General features: G+C 42.9%; 2 protein-coding genes across 2 annotated transcripts in view; one reads left to right on the plus strand and one right to left on the minus strand.

The window, feature by feature from the left end:
* The first annotated feature begins 216 nt into the window (after positions 1–216).
* Positions 217–19699, plus strand: AANAT (aralkylamine N-acetyltransferase). The gene is made up of 5 exons (XM_044454051.1): positions 217–265; positions 8123–8201; positions 14309–14573; positions 16281–16435; positions 17121–19699. Exons 3-5 carry the CDS (start codon positions 14417–14419, stop codon positions 17424–17426), a joined length of 618 nt encoding a protein of 205 aa, XP_044309986.1. The 5' UTR covers positions 217–265; positions 8123–8201; positions 14309–14416; the 3' UTR covers positions 17427–19699.
* A 1483-nt stretch (positions 19700–21182) lies between these two features.
* Positions 21183–22707, minus strand: part of RHBDF2 (rhomboid 5 homolog 2) — an 82993-nt gene continuing 81468 nt past the window's right edge. Inside the window, exon 18 of the mRNA XM_044453805.1 lies at positions 21183–22690. Within this exon, the coding sequence (XP_044309740.1) occupies positions 22271–22690 (420 nt within the window). The 3' untranslated portion in view covers positions 21183–22270. The remainder of the gene's footprint in view (positions 22691–22707) is intronic.

The raw sequence follows: 22707 nt of genomic DNA on the forward strand, positions 1-22707 counted from the left end.
CCGCCTCTCATCAAATAGCGGCCGCCGCCGCTCGGGAAGAAGGGGCGGAGCGCGCGCGGAGAGCGGGGGGCGGCGCGGCGCGGCACCTGAGAGAGCCGGAGAGCGAGCGGAGCGTGAGAGGAAGTTGGAGGATGAGGAGTCCGCGAAAGGGGAGCGGGGAGGACCGAGGGCAGGGGAAGAAATCGCTAACTGAATTCATATCCTGGCTTCCTGCAAAGCATGGCGTGTGAGGCGGCTAACAATACATCCGACTTCAAACCAAAACGTAACATTAAACACGTAAAAAGCGCAATTTTTTAAAAAATCAAGGAATAGGAGAGGTTGGTGGCAAGGGGAGGAGGGAACAGAACAGCTCAGAGAGGAAACATTAATTATAAATATTGTAAGTAATAACAAATTACTGGGTGACTTTGGGCCAGTCACAGATTCTCAGCCCAGCCTACCTCACAGGGTTGTTTCTGTGGGAATAAGATTGAGAGCAGGAGGGAGAATAATGTAAGCGAATTTGAGTGCTTTGTGAGCTACAAAGATGGGATAAAAATCCAATCAATAAACTATATTTTGCCTTTTGACAGAGTGCTACTCAGTGGTGGCATAAAATCTGATTAAAAAGAAAATGAGTTAAGCATAACTGCCCAAAAAGCGTTGGTACTGGGTGATATAAAGTATCAATATTAATAATAATATAAAAGAAAAATGTTTAAACACAAAAAGTGTAAGAGAAGAATGTGGCAAAGAAGTGTGGGAGTAGGAAGATATCTGACAGTAGTGCAACTGAGACGAGGATGGAGGGATTAGTTTGGGAGGCAGAGCAATGCGATAGGAGAAAGTGGAAAAAAATATTGGCGTAGTGGTGGAAGAAGAGAGAGCCCTCTAGTAGTTCAGTCCAATTGGGTTGAATTGCTTGGATTTTAGATAATTCTGTTTGTCAGAGTGGCTTAATTCTGGTGTGACTCAGTAATATGATTCTAGTCCGCTCTTGCATTGCTGGTTAGCTGAAGGAAAGGGAAGGAGAGGCAGGAAGGGAAAGATGATAAGAGGGGTGAAAGCGGGAAGGAAGAGGGGAAAAAAACGGCCCAGAGCTAAAGTGAAACTGAAATTTATAAGTATAGGGAGCTGATGACAGGCGAGAGATCTGATTGGCTGAAGGAAAAAGAACAGCTACAGCCAGAGAGAACAATTTAGAGACGTGGAGGAAAGGAATGTCTACCTAATATGATTGAGTAAACTCTAACTGCTGTATTACTTTTGCACTGTTGAAAACCTTCAAGTATTTAATATGTGAATAGCTTGACTGTCGGAGCATCTTAGCTTTTCTAGCCAGGTACATCATCATTTCTGACTAGCTTTTCTGGTTGATCCAGATGAAAACACCTTGAGGGAGTCCTTTTGAAAGTTCAGAAGTTGGAAGGTCAAAAACGGTGTTGCTGGAATTTGCCTCTCACTAGCAGGAACCTAGTGCTAGTCCTGGTGAGGGATTAGTAAAAAAGGCTAGTAACTTCAAGAATGAACAGGTTAGAGCATAGTGGCAAATCTGGCCAGTGTTCCACAGTTCCACATAGAGAGAAAGAAAGGAATAGCGTTCTTAAATTTAAAAAATAACAAAAAATTTGGTCATTTGACTGAGAGTTCCTGATTATTTTTTTAGTTGCAAAACAACAGCAAACAGTAACTTAGTATCTACCAAATGCTTTGCATTCAAGATTGCAACCTATTTCTGATCAATATATTTTTAAAAAACTCATAAGGCAGCTCTGTTTAATATCCATGCCTAAAGCAGATACTTGTATTGCCCTGCAATAGAACTTTTGTATTGTATTTTGTTGTATTGTTGCAATACAACAATACAACTTTTACAAACTTACTAAAAAGAGCACATGATAGATGAATAGCAACAATTGCTCTCACTTTCTCAGGTATGAAGACAGAGCATGTGCCCTACATGACAGATCACAAGCTATCTCTTGGGAATAAGTACGGAGTTTCATGTTGCTAGGATATGCACAGCTCAGGAAATTCCCAGGCTAAAGGTTGATGGTTTACCCAGAAGATTTATTGCAATGTTCTATAACAATCCACACCCTCAAATATGACATATGGTGTTCCAAATGAAGATCTTACATTCATCGTACTTTTTACATTTTGATAACTAACAACAGCTTGAGTAAAGAATCGGTTGCTGTGACTTATAACAGGCAGATAATTATTTAGCCCTATTTATTGTGCATAGGGAGTTTGTGGGCAAGATTCTCCACCCTTTCCCTCCCCTTTTCATCTCTTCCAGGTCCTGCTGTCTCATGATTAGATAGGATACCTCTGAAAGAGATAATTATGGAAAAGTTGATGCATAGTGTGAGAAATAACTTTCTTAAATGCTGAATAATTATTTGAAATTTTATCAGCATTTCACCCTTTAGTCATTTCTGTCAAAAAACTACCAGGAACAATAGGAACAAGAGGCTCCCCAAACCCTCAGATGTTCCCAGAAAAAAATGGATGAAATTATCCTACTGTGTTACTATGCAAAGCAGATCTGGAGGTCCTGAAACTGAATGTTTTGAGAAAAAACTCATGTGAAGTATACCAGACTTGACCAGTATCTTCTTGGGAAACCCTCTTGCTCCATCTTGTGGATGCTTTGTTTTCTATCTGGAAGTATTTAGTCCAATGATCCTCTTGAATAAGAAGCAAGGTAAAATGATTCATGTTTGATGGATAATCAGCCGCGTTCTCGTGGCATAAAAGTAGGAAGTTCTTGGTTGCCTGTATTGTAGGAGGATTAGAGGCATAACATTCTGTCGTAAGATAAGTTATTATGTTTATATCTCAGCTTTTTCACCTTTCAAAGAACCCAAAGCAGCTTCCCCCTTCCTTTTCATTTTGTCCTCACAGCAGTGTTGTGAACCTGTTACATTAAATGGTCATATTCTGTTCCTCTGCATTGCTGTGCTGTTCAAAATTCAGAGGTGTCTGAAGACAAAATACTGTGACCCCGGATTTATTTCTTTAAAGGTACTCTTAAATATATGTTGACAAATGGTAATGGAAATACAGTGTGCTACATGCGAACAGTGTGGAAATCAGCCTTGCCTGCTGGTGGCAATCAGTGGTGCAGCTGCATGATGCTGCCAGCGCTTTATTATAGAAAAGTCTGAGTTAAATGGATGAACTCATTGTCCCTCTTGCAGATTCTTATAAGCAGGGAAACTTGGGTGAACTTATTTTAAAAACACTGAAGATCTTGCTCACAAATTTCCTATTTTATGTTTAGTTAGGTCCTCAGAATCTTTTTATTAATTAAAGAGTAAAAGAGTGCTATCTAAAGAGCCATCCTGGATAAAGAGACACCCCCCTCCACTGTCCCCAGATGAGGGCTCAGCTGCTTAATTCAGGGTGCAAGAGTAAGCAGCAGTAATTGCACCTGGAGAGTTGCGGGGCAGAAGAGAAGGATTGTACCAGGCCCCCTAATTCTTCCTTTGCTGCCCGTGTTAGGATGTGAGCCAAAAGCTGCAGCCATTTTCTGGGTAGAGAAGCACTTTGCTTAAGGCTGCCCTTGCCTTCCAGGTGAGAGGGGCTTATGCCTTGTGGAAGTTGGTCAAGGTCTGCCCTATAAATATCCTGCCTGGTATCCAATGTCTGGGGCTTGGGCTCTTCTCCATGGTGTGGCTTCCTTTCTGACTGGCACTTGCAGGATTTATTGGGTTTTTGAGAGTGTGTAGTGAGAAATCCCACACTGGAGAGAGAGCCAGTACGCCACAGTAGTTCTGGGTAGGTCATGGAGTCAACTGGGTGACTTTGGGATGTGGACTCTCAGCCCAGTGTACCTCACAGGGTTGTGGATGTAGGGATAAGGTGGAGAGCAGGAGGAAGAGAATGATGCAAACTGCTTTGAGTTCTTTGTAAGAAAAAGGCAGGATAGAAATCTAATAAGTTAATAAATCAAGGCTAGGCCTTTGGAACTAGGTCTGAATTCTAGGGAACCTCAGAAGATACATTTTAGGGTGTGGTATATTGTTTTTGCTTGAGATGTGGGGTTCCCCAGGGGAAGTAAGATTCTGGTAGATTTTATTTAGAATTGGTCTATCTGTTCAGGTAACCAAGTAAATGGTTTAGGAACAGAGAATGATGCTGTCACGATCAGTAGAGTGCAGCGGATGGGGAAGCTGACAACAGACCCAGTAATGGGCAGGGGTGTTACATCGCTTCATATTGTCCTTGCTTCTGATCTATGTTTTTGCTGTTTGGTGAACAGAAAGCATCTCGTATTCATGTCTTGATCCTGAATGTAGCAACTAGCATCTACATTTCCTCATTGGTATTCCTGAAACAAGGTTTCTCCTAGAAGGCTCTTAAATTTTGCAAAAATATTTGCACTCCTGGGTCACATTGTTATTTAAACAGTTCTGGGGAAAAGTATGCCTAGATGTGATCTATCCATATCTTTAATGTCCATGAAGTGCTATATGTTGTATAATTTTATCCCAGTCTACTTTGGAAGGACAATCTCTTTTTTTCTTGAATGTCAGTTTGACAGATTTCATTTTCCCAGTAGATGGCGCACTTTGACAATACAGTCTTGAATCTAGATAAGGCCAAATTAGTGTTGTTATTTCACAGTGTTAACATGTTTGCACATTTGTGATATAAGATCCACACTGATATTGCAGTAATTCTAGTAAAGGACAGAGTCCCTAGTCTGGGGGTGCTCCTGGATCCAAAACGATCTCTTGAGTCTCAAGTAGAATCATTGGCCAGGAGCACCTTCACCCAGTTATGGTTGATTTACCAACTGTGGCCTTACCTGGGCAGACAGAACCTTGCCACAGTTATCCACACCTCGGTAGCCTCCCAATTGGGCTACTGTAACACACTCTATGAGGGGATGCCTCTGAAGCAGGTCTGGAGACTTGGACTGGTTCAAAATAGGGCTGTGCAGTTGTTGTTGTTGTTGTTGTTGTTATAACATTTCTATGCCGCCCCTTGCCGAAACCTCGGGGTGGCTTACAACACAATAAAATACATTGAAATACAATAGAACATAATAAATTACCACTAAATACAAAAATACAAAAAATACACTAAGATACAAACATAATAATATAAAATTAAAATTAACAGTATAAAATAAGTAAATAAAGAATATAGAGGAGAAAAGAGAAGGAAGAAGAAGTTGCCCTGGCCAGATCATATATTTTAACAATTAAAATGATGTTTAAATAAAAAGGTCTTTACCTGGCGCCGAAAAACCAGTAACGACGGTGCCAGGCGGACCTCTTTGGGGAGTGAATTCCATAGGTTGGGTGCCACCGCAGAGAAAGCCCTCCTCCAAATACTTACTCTCCTAATTTCTTTCATGGAGGGTTCCCGGAGAAGGGACTCTCCCGCAGATCTCAAGGGGCGGTCGGGCATATACGGACATAAGCGCTCGTTCAGGTAGCCAGGACCCAAGCCGTTTAGGGCTTTATAGGTCATAACCAACACCTTGACATGAGTTGGTTTGTGCACCCATACTACACCAGTTCTTTATAATCATCATTGGCTGCCACTTGATGTCTGGGCCCAATTTAAAGAGCTTGTTTTGACATATAAAGCCCCAAAGAAGACTTGAAAGACTGCCTATTTCCATGTGCACCTACTCAATCTTTAAATTTGGTCAAGAGGTCCTTCTTAAAGAATCATCCTTTAAAGAAGCGAAGAGAATGGGGAACAGAAGAGGGGCCTTTTCAGTGGGTGCACTCTACCTCTGGAATAGGCTCCTCATGGTAGTACGCTTGGTGTCCTCATTGCAATCATTTCAGCACCCGGAGAAGATGGTTCTATGCTCCAGAATTTTAGTATTTGAATGGTGTTTTTACATTTTATATGAATTTATTGATGGTTTAGGGATGCAGGTGGCACAGTGGTTTAAACTGCTGTGCTGCTGGGCTGGTTGATCAAAAGGTCACTGGTTCGAATCTGCACAACAGGGTGAGTGCCCGCTGCTCCGTCCCAGCTCCTGCCAACCTTGCAGTTCGAAAGCATGCAAATGCAAGTAGATAAAAAGGTACCACTTCAATGGGCAGGTAACAGCATTCCATGCACTTTGGTGTTTAGTCATGCCGGCCCCATGACCACGGAGACTGTCTGCGGACAAACGCTGGCTCCCTCACTAGGAAACGGAGATAAGTACCGCCCCCTAGAGTCAGGCATGACAGGACTTAACATCAAGGGGAAACCTTTACCTTTACTTTTATTGATGGTTTTAGTTTACTATATCTGTTAAAATAATTTTATTGAATGGATTTATGTAGTTATCCAAATTGTGCCTTTTTTGTATTTTATTGGTCTTAATTGTTCACCAATTCACCAATATTTCAGACTATTGGTGTGGTCTATAAATTCAATAAATAAATGAAAACAATTTAATCTATAAAATTTAGGAACAGCTACTCCGAGTACTCCAGTATTTTTGAAAGGTTGAAGAGAGGTAATCATCATAAGTCTATATAGTCCTTTACTGTGATGGCAGAGCATGGCGAATGGCTCTTACAATGTTCATTGCCATTATAGCACATGTGCCATCTGCTGCTTTCATCTGAACTGGTTAAATAATTGTCCCTATATTGTCCTATTTTTTTGTGGACACATTCAAATGTTGTTAACATGCTTTGTTACCAAGCTATGCGTTTATGCTTCTGCTCAGTCTTCAAGGTCCTCTAGATCAGGAATGCAGAAGTCATTTTGGGTAGAGATCTGGAAGATCTACCTGTCTCCCTGAATGAGGGGTGAGCACTCACAGGTCCAGGGAGGCCCTGCATGCCACAAAGCCATCCCCTTCCGAGTACCAGGTGCTCCACCACTCCCCTTCCTTGGTCATGGTGGTTTGGTCTGCCCTGTGTCTCTCCTTGTCACCGGTTGGGGAGGACACCCAGTTGGGAGGGCAAGTGCTATGGAGAATCCCTGTATCCTTGCACTTAACTCAATCAGTGACCGCAAAGACAACGGGGATTCCTATTAGCATGCTGTTAAACCTCCCAGCTGGGAGGAGGAGAGGCACAAGGACATCTCACTGTGTGTTTTTTCTTTGATAGAAGATAGCAGATTCAGTTTCTTTTCTTGCTAGACCTTGGAAGGGTGGGGTTGAGGTGGGGAAGTTCTGCCAGCTGGAGATCCCCCATCACTGCTCTAGAAGCTAATTGTCTGAATGATATATTTTATCTCTAATGCACATATAGGTGCTCCGGTGGAGCGGGTGGGGTGAGGCATATAAAGTTGGAGTGTTCAAGCATGTTTCTGTCTTTTACTATGAAATGAATGTCATTGTTCCAGAAAAAGCCATAAAACTCTTTTCAGTCGTGCTGGTGGTAGTGATGATGATCCAGCAGAATGGATGTTGTGGATATGGGAAAAAACGCTAAAAAATTTACAGCCTTAAAAGTTTAAGCCTGCCATGCCTTGAAAGAGGTTATGTTGGCCTTCATTCTCAGCTTGTTCTCTGCTTCTAGTTCTACCCTTCGTGGTACTTGTCTGCATCACAGTCACTTTATCCTCCCCTTGCAAAAGAATTAAATAAGCACATGTATTTGCTGTGTCACCATACGTTTACCCATTTTGGAGCCCCTGGATTAGATCTATAGCTGCTCCACTGGTTGCTGATATAGCAGTTATGAAGAATTCAGGATGCAATGGGTCAAAGGCAAATGTAGGAGAACCACTGCATTTACAGTGCTGTGCTGCATTTCCTTTCAAGCAAGACTGGCCATTTCAGAGTATTCAGTCATAGCAAGGGCAAGTAATATATTTTACCTCACCTGGTTTTTGTGGGGTTTTTTGGCCATTGTTCCTTGGCTGGCTATTCACCTGTAGTTCATATGATGCCCTTCGCAACTAGCAATCAGCTAAAGCACTTTATCCCTCAGCAGAAAATCATGCCAAGAAAGTAAAGCCTGCTAGGATCCTTTTGTTGCCATGTCACTTGGAAACCCCTTTGCAATTCTCTGTGTCTCATGCGGGTTTAGAAATGTCTTAAGAGCATCATCACGTGCTTTATAAATAATTAAAAATATATATAAGCTGAAGAGTAAAAGCTGAAAACACATCAACATTCTCTCAAGTCGTCTTTCTCCTCTTTCCTTTCTGGCAGTGACTCTGCAAAGTCTACAGTTTTCTGTCTGGAGACACGGGTCAACAATCAGAATTGTAGAAGAAAATTTAATGCACAGGTAAGTGCCTGTAAATTTGCTCTAATTTCTGTGGTGCTGACTTCTCCAATTGAGCAAAATCAGATTCAGAAAGCAAATATGCATTTTTTCCTGTTCTATATGCTGTTGCAGTGGAGAGTGTTTGTTATGGGTGTTATGTTAAATTAATCATATCAGCTGAGTAATACAATAGACTAATTTGAAGGCAAGGTTCCTTCCACATTTCTGTGGTTATGTTGCAAATCTCGACAATGTGTCTTCTTACTAATCCCTGTTTGTATGTTTTAACAGCATCCTTGCATTAGCCAGTGAGAAACTAACTACATTTATACTGGGTTTACAGGCATGTATTATAGCCAAGATTTCTTTAGTTACACACCTTATTTTCAGTGCTAAAACTTGTATATTTAATTCGCTTAAATGAGTGAAACTTACTGGTTTATTAATACCATCAGCCTTGGGGCAGTGGAGTGGGAGGGTTAGGACAGAGGTGAAAGGTAAGAAGCCTGAAAGAATTCCCTCACCTCACATTATGATTTGTAACCAGGAAACATCCTTGCATTTTCCCAGTAGTAACTCTAACGTTGTTATCAGGAGCTGAACTTTCATGACAAGGCTTACTGCAGCCAGTTCTGTGCATGAACATATGAATGTGCATGTCTATAGAAACGCACAGAATCTTCTAGGCACGGTCATGAGTGAAAGCTGTCCAATTACGTGGCATTACCCATGGGGCCATGACATATAAAATCAGGAACAGTCTGTTCTTTCTGTAAAGCCTTGAATGTAGGGCTTTACAGCTGCACGGATCCTTCCCCTTTATGTGGAAAGATTGTTTAGGCCCATTAACTAAGAACTATGCTATCTTGGATGTTGTGTTTTGGCAGCCCATCTTTTCTATTATTTCATGAAAGCTGCTTGAAGCAATCCTTCTGCTTCCAGTGACACATTCTGCATGTCCGTGGTTTGCAGCAGTCACTTACTTCTTCTCTGAGGAGCAAGGTGCTTAGTCAATCCTACTATAAATGCACTGTCTCCAGATACTATGCAGAAGAAATCCTAAACATTGTATATAAATTACTGCTAAAATTAAATTCAAATTTAAGGAGAATGGATTGGATCCAGATTTATTTATATTAATTCCATGGGGCTTATGGCAGTTTTCAGTGCAAGTTATGTAAGCCCCACTGGTTTCAGTGGATCTACTTTAGGAGACTAAATGGTTGTATACACAATTGGAAAATTGAAAGACTCAAAAAATACTGTCCTTCAGTGGTGAAACTGAGATTGGGCATCTGATGCGTGAACTGTCTGTCACCCTAATCCGAATGTGTGCAAACCTTCCTATGGCAGCCAAAATAAGGCTTAGTCTGTACTGCACACAGGTGGTCTGCCACTTTTTTGCTTTCATATCCCAGCACCCCAAACTAGCTCTTCTTGTCACAGACAATTGAACCATAACTGTTCCATGATCTCCACCTAAGTGGCTCACAGCTCAGAAAGTATGTGTATTGTGGCTGTGTGTAAAGGCAATTTTGCACCAACCCCAAGTGGGCAGGGTTGAGCCTTAGACATGATCAGGTTTGGGTTCGCCTGCATTTGTGCTGCCACTTCCTGTCAACTGCCATTTTGCACCTGGTGTTAATGCACAGCATCCATGCATGTGAATAGTGGAAATAGTGACCACCAAGAATTTGTCCCTAGAGCTCTGGTTGGCGAGTGGTACTTAAGACTTCTGTGTACAGATCACTTGTCACGTCGAAGCACTAACCTCAGAGACCTGTAATAATTCACGGGCTAATCTCTTTCACCTGGTCTGTCCCTCAGTTCCCTTTCACTCTGCAAAGCACACTGAGAAACAGCACATGTAGAAATAACACTTTGAGCACATGCACGTATATTTCATCGTCATGGTCCCCAAAGAGTTTGAGAGTTATCACCTCAGCAGGGAAGCCACATCCAAAAACATGGACACCTACATGGATTAAAGAATACTGTGTTGTTATTCAAGTGGCACAGCCCCTTTCTTTTCAAAGTACCCTATCTGCTGGTGCGGCACTTGTTTCATCTCGCTTTTTCTTCACATGCTATTAGCTACTAGCCAGCTATAATTAGATACTAAGGGGGTACCCCTTGTACCAAAAGATAGGCAACCTGGTGCCCTCCAGATGTTTTGGACTGCAGCTCTGATCAGCCCCAGGAAGCATGGCCAGTGGTTATGGATTTAGCCGTCTGAAACATCTGGAGGAACCAGATATCTATCCCTATTCTCTTTTAATTCTACCTCTGGTACTTGATTACTTTGCCACCCAAATCCAGATTATGTAAAATTTCATGAAGGAGCCTCATTTGAGATTTGTGCTTGGTCTGGAGCGGTGTTGCTTTCACATTGTAAGCCCCAGACCTGGAGCTTTTGCCCCATATTGCCCAGAGTTATTAATCATGCTTGAGTCTGGAGGCCTTTAACTCAGTTCACAATACAGAAGGCACTAGATTTGCACATTTGCCCAAAATAGGGAACATGAATACATCGTAATGCACATGGCTTGTCTGTTGATTTTCTGGCAATTTCATAGCATGAGCATCCACTCATGGTAGCAAGGGGACTCAGCTCCCCCACCCTGCCCAGATTGCAGTCATGTCGTCATTCTGAGAGCAGGGGCTGCAGCCGCGGAGCTGCGCCCAGCCTGTCTGTGTCTGCTTTCAGTTTCCAGCCACTCAGCAAGACTCGGGCAGGACAAAAGGTCGGCCAACTGAGCGCACCTTGTTTGGCCTTTCTGGGGCCTGCCCTGCCAGGAAGTCATGGCAGCCTCATCAAGGCGAGTTCAGAAGTCCAGGACTTTCCTGCACCTGGGTCTGGGCAGCCACATGCCTCCCAAAACAAGAAGTAGCAGCGTAGAGAGGAGCTCGTGATCTTTCTAGTGCTGGTCTTGATCACGTGTTGTTTTTCCTGCTCAGTGTTTACAAACGTTTAAATCTTACTTGGCATGCAGATAAAGTTCTTCAGGATTATACCTGCAACGCAGGAGGCACAGCTATGGCTGAGCAAGTTTGCACAGGCCCTGCAAAGTAATACCCTCTTGTTGGTCCCATGTTGCGGAGGAGTCGGTGTTAGGGTCACGTGTGACGACTCAGCGGCACAGTCCAGTGTTGTTGGTATGTTAAGAAAATGTAGAAGGAGCTGTGCAATTGGACATAGCAGCAGTGCAATCTATGAAGGTCAGACTGGATTATATATTGTTTTATGAGAACCTACCACTTTTCAGCTCTTATAGGAGGCCTAAGTGAAACGTGTCCCAATTTATCTTAGTATCGGCCTTGGAGCTGTAATGGCTTGCCACTGCGTTTTAGAAGTACCGAAATGAAGGTACCTGAATCTGGTGTGTTGCATGTGGAACAGAGCCTAAGCAGCACTCTGCAAATTGAGAAGGTCACCTTGCCGCTCCCGCAAGTATTAAAGACCGTTGGAAAAGTGAAGAGAATCATGGAAACCACTGGAAGCTTCGGCTGTGAGTGGAAGGACATTGGTTCCCATGTATGCCCATTAAGAAGCTGCAGCTGAGTAGACCTGGTGTGGCTGTTCCTCAGGCTGGTGCTATCTCATGCCCAGGCCACATCACTGCGCGATCATGTTAGAGTTGTCTCTGATGCTTTCAGGGCATTTTAAAGTGTGCAATCATATAACTGAAGGAAAAGAACAATTCCAGCAGTACAATCCCAGCAATTCCCAAAGAGCATTGCTGACCCGAAAACTCAAGCTGGGCAACAGTTTTATTGTTAGCTGATGTAAAAAGTGCTGCTCAAAATGTGAAAAGTAAACCATGTAGTCCAGGCTCCTATAGACCCTGAAACCCCACCAAGGATTCACATTTCTCTTTCAGCTTCTGGAGACCTTCTCCACAGACTTCCAGCACTGCCCTCCAGAGCTGCTTTCCCCACACGCCTGGCGCCGTTTGGACTTCAGCTGCAGTAAACCCCAGCCAGCATGGCCAATGGCCAGGCCTACTGAGGTTGCAGTCCAAAACATTGGGAGGGCTCCCAGGTTGGGAAAGCGACCCTAAAAAGCATTCAACAATGTTGCCAAGATGAAGGAAATCACTCCAGGATCAATCATGTGAAACTTTCAGTGCTAGTGTATGGGCAACAATGCCACAAAAGAGCAAACTCTAATCTTAACACAGCTGTACTCTTTTGCGTTTGTTTCGCCTGTCTTTGTTTCTCTCATCTTCGGTTTTGTTCCCCTTGTTCCTAGGTTTGTTTATTTTTTGTAACCCTCACTCCAAATAAAGTTTTGTGTATAGTGCTTCTTGAATATAATACTCTTTCATACTGCTGGTGTCGGCTTCTAAATGTCATGGAATGTGTCACTAAGTAAGCACATGCACAAGAAAAGAGAGCAGGTGTGTTGTAGTGGTGTGTGCAATACATGTGATTTACAATCAAGAGGTAGCTGTGCAGCTTTGCCGCCCTGGAACGAATGAGTGTAGGCACCTACGTTTTATAGCTCAAGAGACATATGGTCAAACCCACACAGTCCATACTGTGTAGACTGTCTGATAAATACATCTCAGGGAAGAAAGTTTTGGATTTGATTCTTAAGAGGAGGCAGGCAGAAATCGTAGCTATATAAGCTCTATGTTTAGGAACAGCTTGTGCTTTCCATATAAAAAAATTAAATGCTGCCGTAGAGTTCGTTGAGCTGTCATGGTTTACAGCAGCCTTCTCCAACCTGTTGCTCTTCCAGTATTTTGGATTCAACTCTTAGCACTCCTGATTATTGGCCAGGCTGAATGGGGTTGAAGTCGGAATCATACGGAGGGCAGAAAGTTGGGGAAGGCTGGTTTTGGAAAAGGGATAATGTTACAAAAGCAAGGGGATTTATACTAGGAGAGCCTCCTCTAAGGTATTTTCTAGTTCATTGGTCCTAGGAAGAAGAAATGTCCTTCTGGGAAGCTGATTGGCAGGGTCTGAAAAAAACTGTCCTTCGTTGTTTGCTCCCAGCAACAGTTGTTTGAAACATGGACACTACATTTACCAATATGGTGAATAGCCATTGACACACCTGCCCTCTATGATTTTGTCTAATGATCCCTTCACAGCCTCTTAAGCCAGTAGCCAACAGTGATGGAGAATCCAGTAAAGGAGCTATGCATTGTGCATTGTATATCTAACCAGTATCAATGAAGCTCTAAGGACAAAGCAGACCTTTTTGTTGCTTTCTTTATATACTTCACTGGGCTGCATCTTGCTGTGTTATGGACTTGCAGTGTATTAACTGAGCTTATATCCAGTGGTAAATGATCAAACTTCTAGTCTGATCTTGCCGGTTTCTCCTTATGAACTTACTTAACTGGAAAGAGACTAGACCAAAATGAATTGTGTGCACATAGAAACAGGGGACATTCACAACAGAACAGTCAGCTCTGGGGAACAGTAACTAAGCTTGACCTTTTAGTTAGCTGTTTTTCCCATGGGCTGGTGGCAAAGAAAGCTCAGGGGTCTGTATGCAGCAACACCTTGTTCATTTGCTTTTTCAAAACTGGCTCTCCCCCCTCAAAAAGAGCACCCACTACTCTTAAGGTTACTGTCCAGGTTTTCATTGATCCCACAATTGCTTTCTTTTTGCCTCCTTGGAAAAAACCCTCCTCTTGTCCCTGTGTCATTTGGTTTGGCTGGTTAATTAACAATTACAGGAAAGCTTTCCAGAAGGCGGTAGATTGGTTTGACAGTATTAAGAGTCTAATTTTGTGTGGGAGACCCAGCACCTAGCAAGAGACAATCTGTCTCTGTCAGGATTAGGTCCTAAGAGTGCTTTTGAGTCATCCGATCCAGCTTTTGGGTGACCTCAGAGTAACCACTCTTCCACAGCTCACGTCAAGTGTATTAACCCTGCCTATCTTGCCACTTATCCTTGCCAGCCTGGCCCCAGGCTATAAAAGCCATTTCTGGTCCTTTCCCCCATCATTAATGCTCCAATGAATAAGGCTTTGCTTTTGTGAGCTGTACAGTAACCCACCTTGACCTCTCTTTCCGCTATGGTGATGATTATGAGGATGCTAGAAGTCATGCCAGATTCGTGGCATGTTTATATAAAGAGATGCAAACAGCCAATGCAATGTGTTATGCAGGTATTTTCATCCCTGGGCTGATTGTGCTGGAGGAAGCTGAGTGAAATAGTGACGTGGAAACTGCAAAAAGAGAAGCATTTGCAGAAGGCACGGAAATAAGGAAAGAGAATGTCTGTGATCAGTGCTCTGCCTTTTCTCAAACCCGTTCATCTCCGACCTCCACGAAGCTCTGCTGCACGCCAGCGCCGACACACTCTTCCTGCCAGCGAGTTCCGGTGCCTCACTCCGGAGGATGCCATTAGCGTGTTTGAAATTGAGCGCGAAGGTAAGACCCCCTCCCCATCCAACTCCTGTGTTTTCTTAAACATCTTTAACCTCTCCTTCTAAAGAAAACTGCTTCCATATAGAAGAAGCACTGAATTACTGGAGGCTTTTATTAAGCTGAATAACAGAAAGGAATATAAAAACATGAGCTGGGAAAAGAGCACTTTTCTCCCATCGTATCTCAGTACTGCTGTATTGCAAACTGCAGCCAGCCTGTTTAATAAGTATAACTCCTTAAAAAAAAAGCATTTCCTAGGAAGAGGAGGCTAGAATATATCCTCCTTGCACCTTGTTTCTCAGGTATATCAATCAAGTATGGCACATTATGTAAGAACCCCAGTTGTTTATTCATAGGTTATTTATAATTTTATGTAACACTGATGGGATATTGTGTTTGTGATAAAAATAAAATTTGGGGGGAAAGGGAGAATATGGCACATTATGAAAATAATCCTGATATGGCTTAAGGCCCAAGTGCCAAGCAGTCCAATGGTTGGAATGACATTGTGAGCAGGAAGAAAATAAAATAGATGTGTACAATGGGGGACAGTTGAGAGCCGTGCGCTTAGAAATCACTGGGGAACTTGCGGTATCTCAGTCTGGAGCATTAGGGAAGCCAAGTCTCAATGCACGTACTTAGGATTGATCCAGCATCATTTATCATTTTAAAGTTTCCATGGAAGCCTCATGTAAGTTCAGTTCTTTCCATCACTGAATTTTTGTGGTGAAATCTAAATTCAGCTATTTTTACTTATCTTTGGATGAAACAAATTATGCCACACTCTGCTGAGATTTACAATCAAATTTGGAAATAAAAATTAATGAAAAATGTATGTCAACACTACTGGGCACTGAAACCTGAACTTCATGATTCAGAATCTCCAAAGACCATTGCTCCCAAATAAATCATGTGATGGCCTTGCCTAGTGCCAGAGAGATTCATATGAAGTTTGATGGCATGTTGGTCCCAGATAGTGAGGCAGAAAAACAGAGTCATGCCCTTCTCACAGTTTCCTCTTGGTGCCTGTTCTCCCAAGAGGGAACAGACTATTGATAGTTGCAGTCCAGTGAGCTCCTGTACGTGTGTGCGAGGAATTATAAGCACAAACAGCAACTTTTTTCTTTGCTTGTCAAGCAGATGATGCTTCACTTCACATTCCAAGCTGCTTTTTAGGAGCAATTTTAAACAGTGCAGCAAGGGGCACTGCCATTCAGCAGCAGCAACCATGAGTTACACAGTCTTCTCTGGCTGATGTCAGATTTCAGTCATGCATGATTCAGTCAATATTAACTCAGCATTTGAAGAGCTAAGTGTTTAGTGATTTAGTCCATTTTCTACCTGAGGTATCTAAAATTTGCCTTAATGGTAGTTATTTGCTATGTAGCTGAGAATTACCTAACTTTTTGCTCTGCCCAATTAAGAATTCTAAAGTTAAGCCTTTGCCTAACCTGAACAGCTTCCCAAATTTCACCCAGAGGGTTTCTCACAAGTGGGAAGGATTAATTCCTTCCCCACTCCGCAAACATAAACATTAGACTTCACTGCAAGAAACAGACCCAAGATCCTGCAAACTGAGGTTCACCCAATTAAGATCCAAGCTCCTGCTGAGTTTAGCATCATGCTTCGTAAGATAGGTCAAGAATCTTCCCAGCCTCCAGAATCCCGTAGTAGCATAACATCAGCCCCTTTGTCTATTTTCCTTTGCAGCATTTATTTCGGTGTCGGGAGATTGCCCCCTCCACTTAGATGAGATTCGCCACTTTCTGAACCTGTGTCCTGAGCTGTCACTTGGATGGTTTGAAGAAGGACGGCTAGTGGCTTTCATTATTGGCTCCCTCTGGGATCAGGACAGACTCAGCCAGGTAAGAAACAGGATCCTTTTCAATACATCTCTTTCCCATTTTATAAATGACTAAGAAAGGATGGGAACTCAACCCAGCGTGAACACACAGCACCTTCTCTCCGTAATGTAGGATATGTGTGTCTTAGGAACTGTGATTCCATTTCCCCCGTCTCTTGGCTAAATTGGCTACTCTCACTCCATGTTTCTTGATGTCCCCTCATCTATAAAACTCCATCAGCCAGACACGACATAATTTTTATATGTCTCTGTGGGAAACCCAGTTGAATGGTAGACGATTAGTACAGTTTTTTAAATTAATGAGTACTGCCTGTGCTAAATTCCAACATAGGTAGAAGAGGAAGTTCCATTCCCCTGTCTGAAATTTTAACTGAGAAAGATGCCTGATTCTCACATGCAGCATTGTGACCCTTGGGGTCTGCAGAGTTTTGGAGATGTGAGTCATTCCTCAAGATACTGGAAGGGCTGCACAGTGTACACTGAGTGTAGCACTATGTTACCTTTCTCCTTTTAGGAGATTTGTTCCAGCAGAAGCAGTGAAGATTCCAATTTATGCCAACTAAAAATCTGACTTATAAAGAAAACAAGAGTTGTTGCTTGCCTATTTTAAATGCTAGAGCCAGCCTACAAAAGAACGGGACTAGATCTTGAATAGCCATTGTTGCTCTTCTCTTTCCTGCTGGCAGGATGCGCTGACCTTACACAAGCCACACGGCTCCACGGTTCACATCCACGTTCTGGCAGTGCATCGTACCTTCCGCCAGCAAGGCAAAGGCTTCATCTTGATGTGGCGATACCTGCAGTACCTGTGCTGCCTGCCCTACGTGCGCCGGACCACACTGATGTGCGAGGACTTCCTCATCCCCTTTTACTCCAAGTGTGGCTTCAAGGAGCTAGGCCCCTGCGAGGTCACTGTGGGCTCGCTGAATTTCATTGAGATGAACTATGACATTTGTGGCCATGCCTTTATGCGCAGAAACAGCGGCTGCTGAGATCATGCCTCCCCTTTCAATTCATCTCTGACTGTTGAACTAGCTGGCTGGGTTAGCCCAGTTTTCCAGTTATTCCCACAACTTCAGCTGGGACCTACCAGTGGCTCAGAGGGTCCTGTGCATGGGGAACCGAGTTTGTGTTTATTGGGATAAGAATTTTCCTTATCTGTGATGGCAGGAATTCCCATGCAAACTAAAAGGTGTAACTGAAGGATCCCACTCCTAGGAAGTTTGGGAAAAACTGCTACATGCAGGTTAGTAGTCCCACAACTGATAACACGTCCTAAACTTCTCCTATTGTTCTTGCAGCCATTTTTGCAAGGCAACAAAATCCCTAAGGCACAGCCTTCCCTTTTATATCTACCCAGCTGCCTTTAAAACTGGTAGCTAAAGCATGGCCCAGTTTTCCATTCACTTGTGTCTTATCTGGGATTGTAACATTGTATAGCCAAATGACAAAAGTCTGCCATGCTCCAAGCAATCTCTAGTCCCACAATTGATCTCCAGTCCAGCAACTGAAATGAGAAGGTGGCAAAATCATGGCAGGTGGGTGAAGGCAGAACTACGAAGCTGATTGTTATCAAGGAGGAGTGCCCTGGTTTTCTGCAGATGGTACAGGAGCATTTCTGCAGGGCAGAATTGGTGCTTTCACAGCATTATAATGGAACCCACTGAGCATCCACTTTAGTGGCATTGGCTACGATGAACTATATACCTGTACAGAAAAACCCTGTGCTTTATGTTAACCTGCATAAAAAGGCACTTGTTTAAAAAAAAGGAAGCTTTCATTTTTTAAAGTGGTGAATTCTTGCTTTCTTCTCTTAGTCCACCTTTTGGGAAAAGACAATTAGGAAAATCTTGCCCGAGAAGAAGTTGTTCACTAGTTCCTTCATTTCTAGGGATTATTTTACTTAGGGAAAGAGTTGGTTTTCACAGCAACTTCTTGCTGTGGGTGGAGAAATGCTTCCCATGCTGACATGTTAAAATGCATGGAATCTGGGTTTGTATGCTCTGTAAATATGTAATGTGGTCTATAATCCATTGACACAGCAAGACTCCTAAGTTCTTGTCCCAAATCTAAAAGGTAAAAATCAGGTTCCTGCCTACAGAAGGCATTCCCCATTTGTTGCTTTATTTTAAGGTGCTCTATTTTTCTCTTACTGGTTTCGAAAAGAGTTTTGCAAGTCCTGGCCATCCTTGGTACTAGGGAGAGACCACTGTCAAATTTGAGTCTCTGCAAGTTAATCACATAATCATTAAGTTTAATGCACATGCTTTGGCATACAATGACTCACTATTAAGGCAAAGCTCCAAAATTTTGTGGGCTCCCTTTGCTCTGGCTGGGAGACTGTGTGCTGACTACTGAATTCATCTGTGGTGGGAGAGGGGGATATATTTATGTGAATGTGATCCAGCTCGGCAAAGAGAACAGCACCAACTGCACGTTGGGGTCCTTTAACTAGCATCTGTATCTTCTTGCCTTTCCATTTCTTTGGGTGCTTGGGGAGCAGGTTGAAATTTCCCAAGCCTCCTGCCCCTTCAGAGCAGAGCAGAGCAGAGCAGAGCAGAGCAGAGCAGAGCAGAGCAGAGCATGGGTGTTAAGGGCAAAGCCTGATATTTTACACAATAGGCTTCGCAGCAGTGTTTGTGGTCTGCAGCATGACATACAGGATGCCTCTGCAATGAAAGAATGGCAACCTACGAGAATAATTTCTTCTTTAAAAAAAGCAAATAAATCCATGTATTTACCATATCTACTCGAAAGTTGCAATAATAAACTGTCTATTTTAAACATCTTTATTCATGGTTGGATGTAAGTGTGTGGGCATCTTCTAGCTCTAGTTGAGCTACATGTTACAACTGCAGTGGTAATAAAAGCTGCAAGTTAGACGTACCTGATAGCTTGCTGGCAAGGCTGTCTTTCCTTATGCTACGAGAAGGTGTCTCTTCATTTTAGTGACTTGGAAGCACTACCTTACAGTAAAATCTCAAGTATGTCCACTCTGCTTTAAGTCCTATTGTATTTCCTGTAAAGTGTCTATAGAATTTCAGCAATAATGTATAAGCTCATCCCAAGATTACACTAACTGAAATGCAAATGTACATGATCTTTGTGTATACGTGCAGGTATGTATAGCTCTTGCTACTGAAAATGGGAAAGTACACATTTCCCCAAACAGAACTGTCACTATGCCATTTTCTATTTGCCATGGCTTTTTGCCAAGTCAATAAATGTGTTTTTTCTTATGATTCTTTGCGTTTACTCCTCTTTCTTCATTTCCCCCTTAAGTAATCCAATCCAGATGACAGCCTCTGGAAAGTTGTTTGCAAGGAAGGGATGGGTTTAGGCTGTGAGAGGAAGAAAAGAGAGGATTCTGGAAGCTAAATTACTGATTTAGTAATCAGCTAAATAACCTGTGAGAAGAGATACTGAAGAACATCAGAGTCGTGTAGTATTAGTTTGCAGGGGTGAGGCGCTATGGTACTTGGAAAATTACTGGAGAGACTGTGAGTAGGATAGCCCTTTTCCAGCATTAACTGCATTGTACTGGGCACCTGAAGTTGAATCGAAATCTTTGTTATGCCTCTGGAGGGAGACTGCCTGTGAAATGGGACTTGTGTCACTGCTCCTCTCCTGTGCCCTTCAAGCCTCTTTTGAGGGGTGTTCCAACCATTTGGGGGGCACATGGGGGTTACAGCAGGAAGCTGAGGACATGGATGTCCTCGTTCTCAGGCAATATGCTTCTTCTGGCAGAACAACAATTCTGGATACAACCTTTGAACCATGGGGCTGCATTAGCACTGAAATGCCATGCAAATAGAACTGTTGTGCCAGTACAGCACCTCTGAGAATGCTTAAGTTTGCAAGAGATTAAATGCTACAGTGCGGCCTAATGAATTCCAAAAGAAAATAGGAGGCATTAGCATCCTGCAGGTAAGTAACCTTTGGGGCCAATTTGGATATCGAGAGCATTCATTAAGATTGCTGGGAGCTAGTTAAAATGGATATTAGACATTTCGAATTAGTGCTATGGCACCAAAGGAAAAACATTTCGAAATTGGAATTTTGATACAAGAGTACAGTATTAAAACGGAAGTCAGGACAGACTGATCCTTTGCTAACATGTTACCAATTTCATTATAACATGCTCACTTTCAATGGGAAAATTTAATCTCAACCTAGCGTAATTATAAATTAGTAGTCTCATCACAAAGAGATGTCAAAGGACATTTTACCATTCCAAGCAAGATGCAGGTGGACTGCTTTATCTCTTTTTAAATAATCAATCATGTTCTACACAGCTATTCTCCCAAACTCTTTGCACCGTAGTTTTACATATTGAATGTAATCCAAATATTAAATTTCACAAAAGTTTCCTTTAATTCAAATGATCTAGTTTATATTACATATTAGAAAGCCAGTGTGGTACAGAGTGTCAGAATGGGCTTGAGTTTGACAGCCCATTCAACTATGAAGTTCACTGACTCTCAGCCTAAACTATTTCACAGAGTTGTTGTGAGGATAAAATGGAGAGAAGGATGCCTACATAAGCCACCTTGGGTGTCAGGATATAAATACAGGAAATGGCTAAAAAAAGCCTGCATAGCATACTCCTAAAGTTGGCTACCAAAGCAACAATATTACACAGATACATACCTTCTCTTCGATGGCTCACCGGCACAGCAGGCTATTTTTATCCCTGCATGGTTTATACCAGACCATTTAAAAATAAGACACACACATTTTCCACTGGCTTGTTTTAAATTCATCATTAATTTATTTAGACCAAAAATATCCTTTCTCCCACTTCCCAGTTCATCTGTCTCTGCAGAATCTTCTTGACCTTCCTCTTTTTTAGAGGGAAGAAATCCTTCAAGTCCTCTTCTATAAGAAATCCAAGGAGGCTGTATTATTCACCCAGTATGAATGCTGGATAGGTACCAGCACTTCTTAAAGATGGCACAAGGTTTCTTTAAAAGCTCAAATGTTCTTTGCCAGAAAGTATTTGGCTCCAGGGACATACAAAAACTGTAAATGGAAGAAGAAATGTATAAAAATACCCCATAGACACAGGGGGGTTTATTTTCACAGTACAATTCGTAGTACCTCAAAAAAGGCACAAACTGTCACACAGTCCAAGCACCATCTAGTGCCAAAAGGCATAAGGAAAGGAACCCTCGAATCAGGAATTGCATAAAAATCAGACTTCAAGTAGGAAATCAGAGTAGAAGGGAGGTGGTCAATATAAGCAGTCCAACAAGATGCGGTCCCATCACTAAGGTGCTTTATAACGGTCACTTTAACGTCCATTCCACCAATGGCCCCAGTCAGTTTCACAGATAAAGTCAGCCACTGACTCCTTTGCCGGCTGATCAGAAGGGATGCAACGTACAACGCTGGTCGTCTCCATTATCCTGCAAACTGCATGTGGAAGGTGTCTTGGTATCCAAGGCTGGGCAGAAGATGCCACCTGCTGCAGGCACCAGGCTGCAAAAGCCCTTGGTAAGAAAGACTCTAACCCACCCGGGGCACACGATGTCAGTGGAGGAATGATCTTTCTCCATAGCTTTTCCTCCCAGTAACAGCTAAACGATTCCCAGAAGTCAGAGAGCTGTAGAAGCGGCGTGCCTGCTTATATTCTTCTTGTTGCATCCAGGAGGTTTACCAAGGCAACAGGGCCTGCCCAGCTGTTCTGCTTTGGCACTTGTTTTATGGGTGGTGTGGAATCCAAAGGGAAGCTGGAAACAAAGTTGCATCGCTTCTGACAGCCAAGGCTCCTTGCTGCTCAAAATATAGCAGGTTTAAAAATCCACCAAACCTGTTCAGCCACCTCCATGATCTGTCAATGCAAGACCTGGTCCAACTCGTACTTCTCGCAGAACTTGGCAGTGAAAGGCAGGCAGGTTAAATACTCTGTCCAGTACCAATTAATGGGATATATGTAGAGCCAGACTACAAGAGATGAAAAGAGACCGATGAAGACTAGCAGTGAGACGATAATCATGGCCCGCTTGCGGTACTTGTCCACGGTGCCAAAGGTGATGTAGGGCAGGAAGGCGAAGGAGAGCAAGAGGCCACTGAGGAAGCCGAAAATGTGCGCAATGTTGTCGATCCATGGCAGCAGACCGCAGATGAAAAGGAAAAGGACAATGCCAGAAAGATTCAGGAAAGCCTTCCAGGGCTTCTCTAGGACTTGCCAGCTCTGGAAGAGCTCAACAAACAGGCAGGCTAGCAAGCCAAACTGTGATCCTGCTGGGCCCACCTAGCAGAGAAGAGAGA

The sequence above is a fragment of the Varanus komodoensis genome, unplaced genomic scaffold (genome assembly GCF_004798865.1).
Source record: "Varanus komodoensis strain SLA01 unplaced genomic scaffold, ASM479886v1 scaffold7_1, whole genome shotgun sequence".
Classification (NCBI taxonomy): domain Eukaryota; kingdom Metazoa; phylum Chordata; class Lepidosauria; order Squamata; family Varanidae; genus Varanus; species Varanus komodoensis.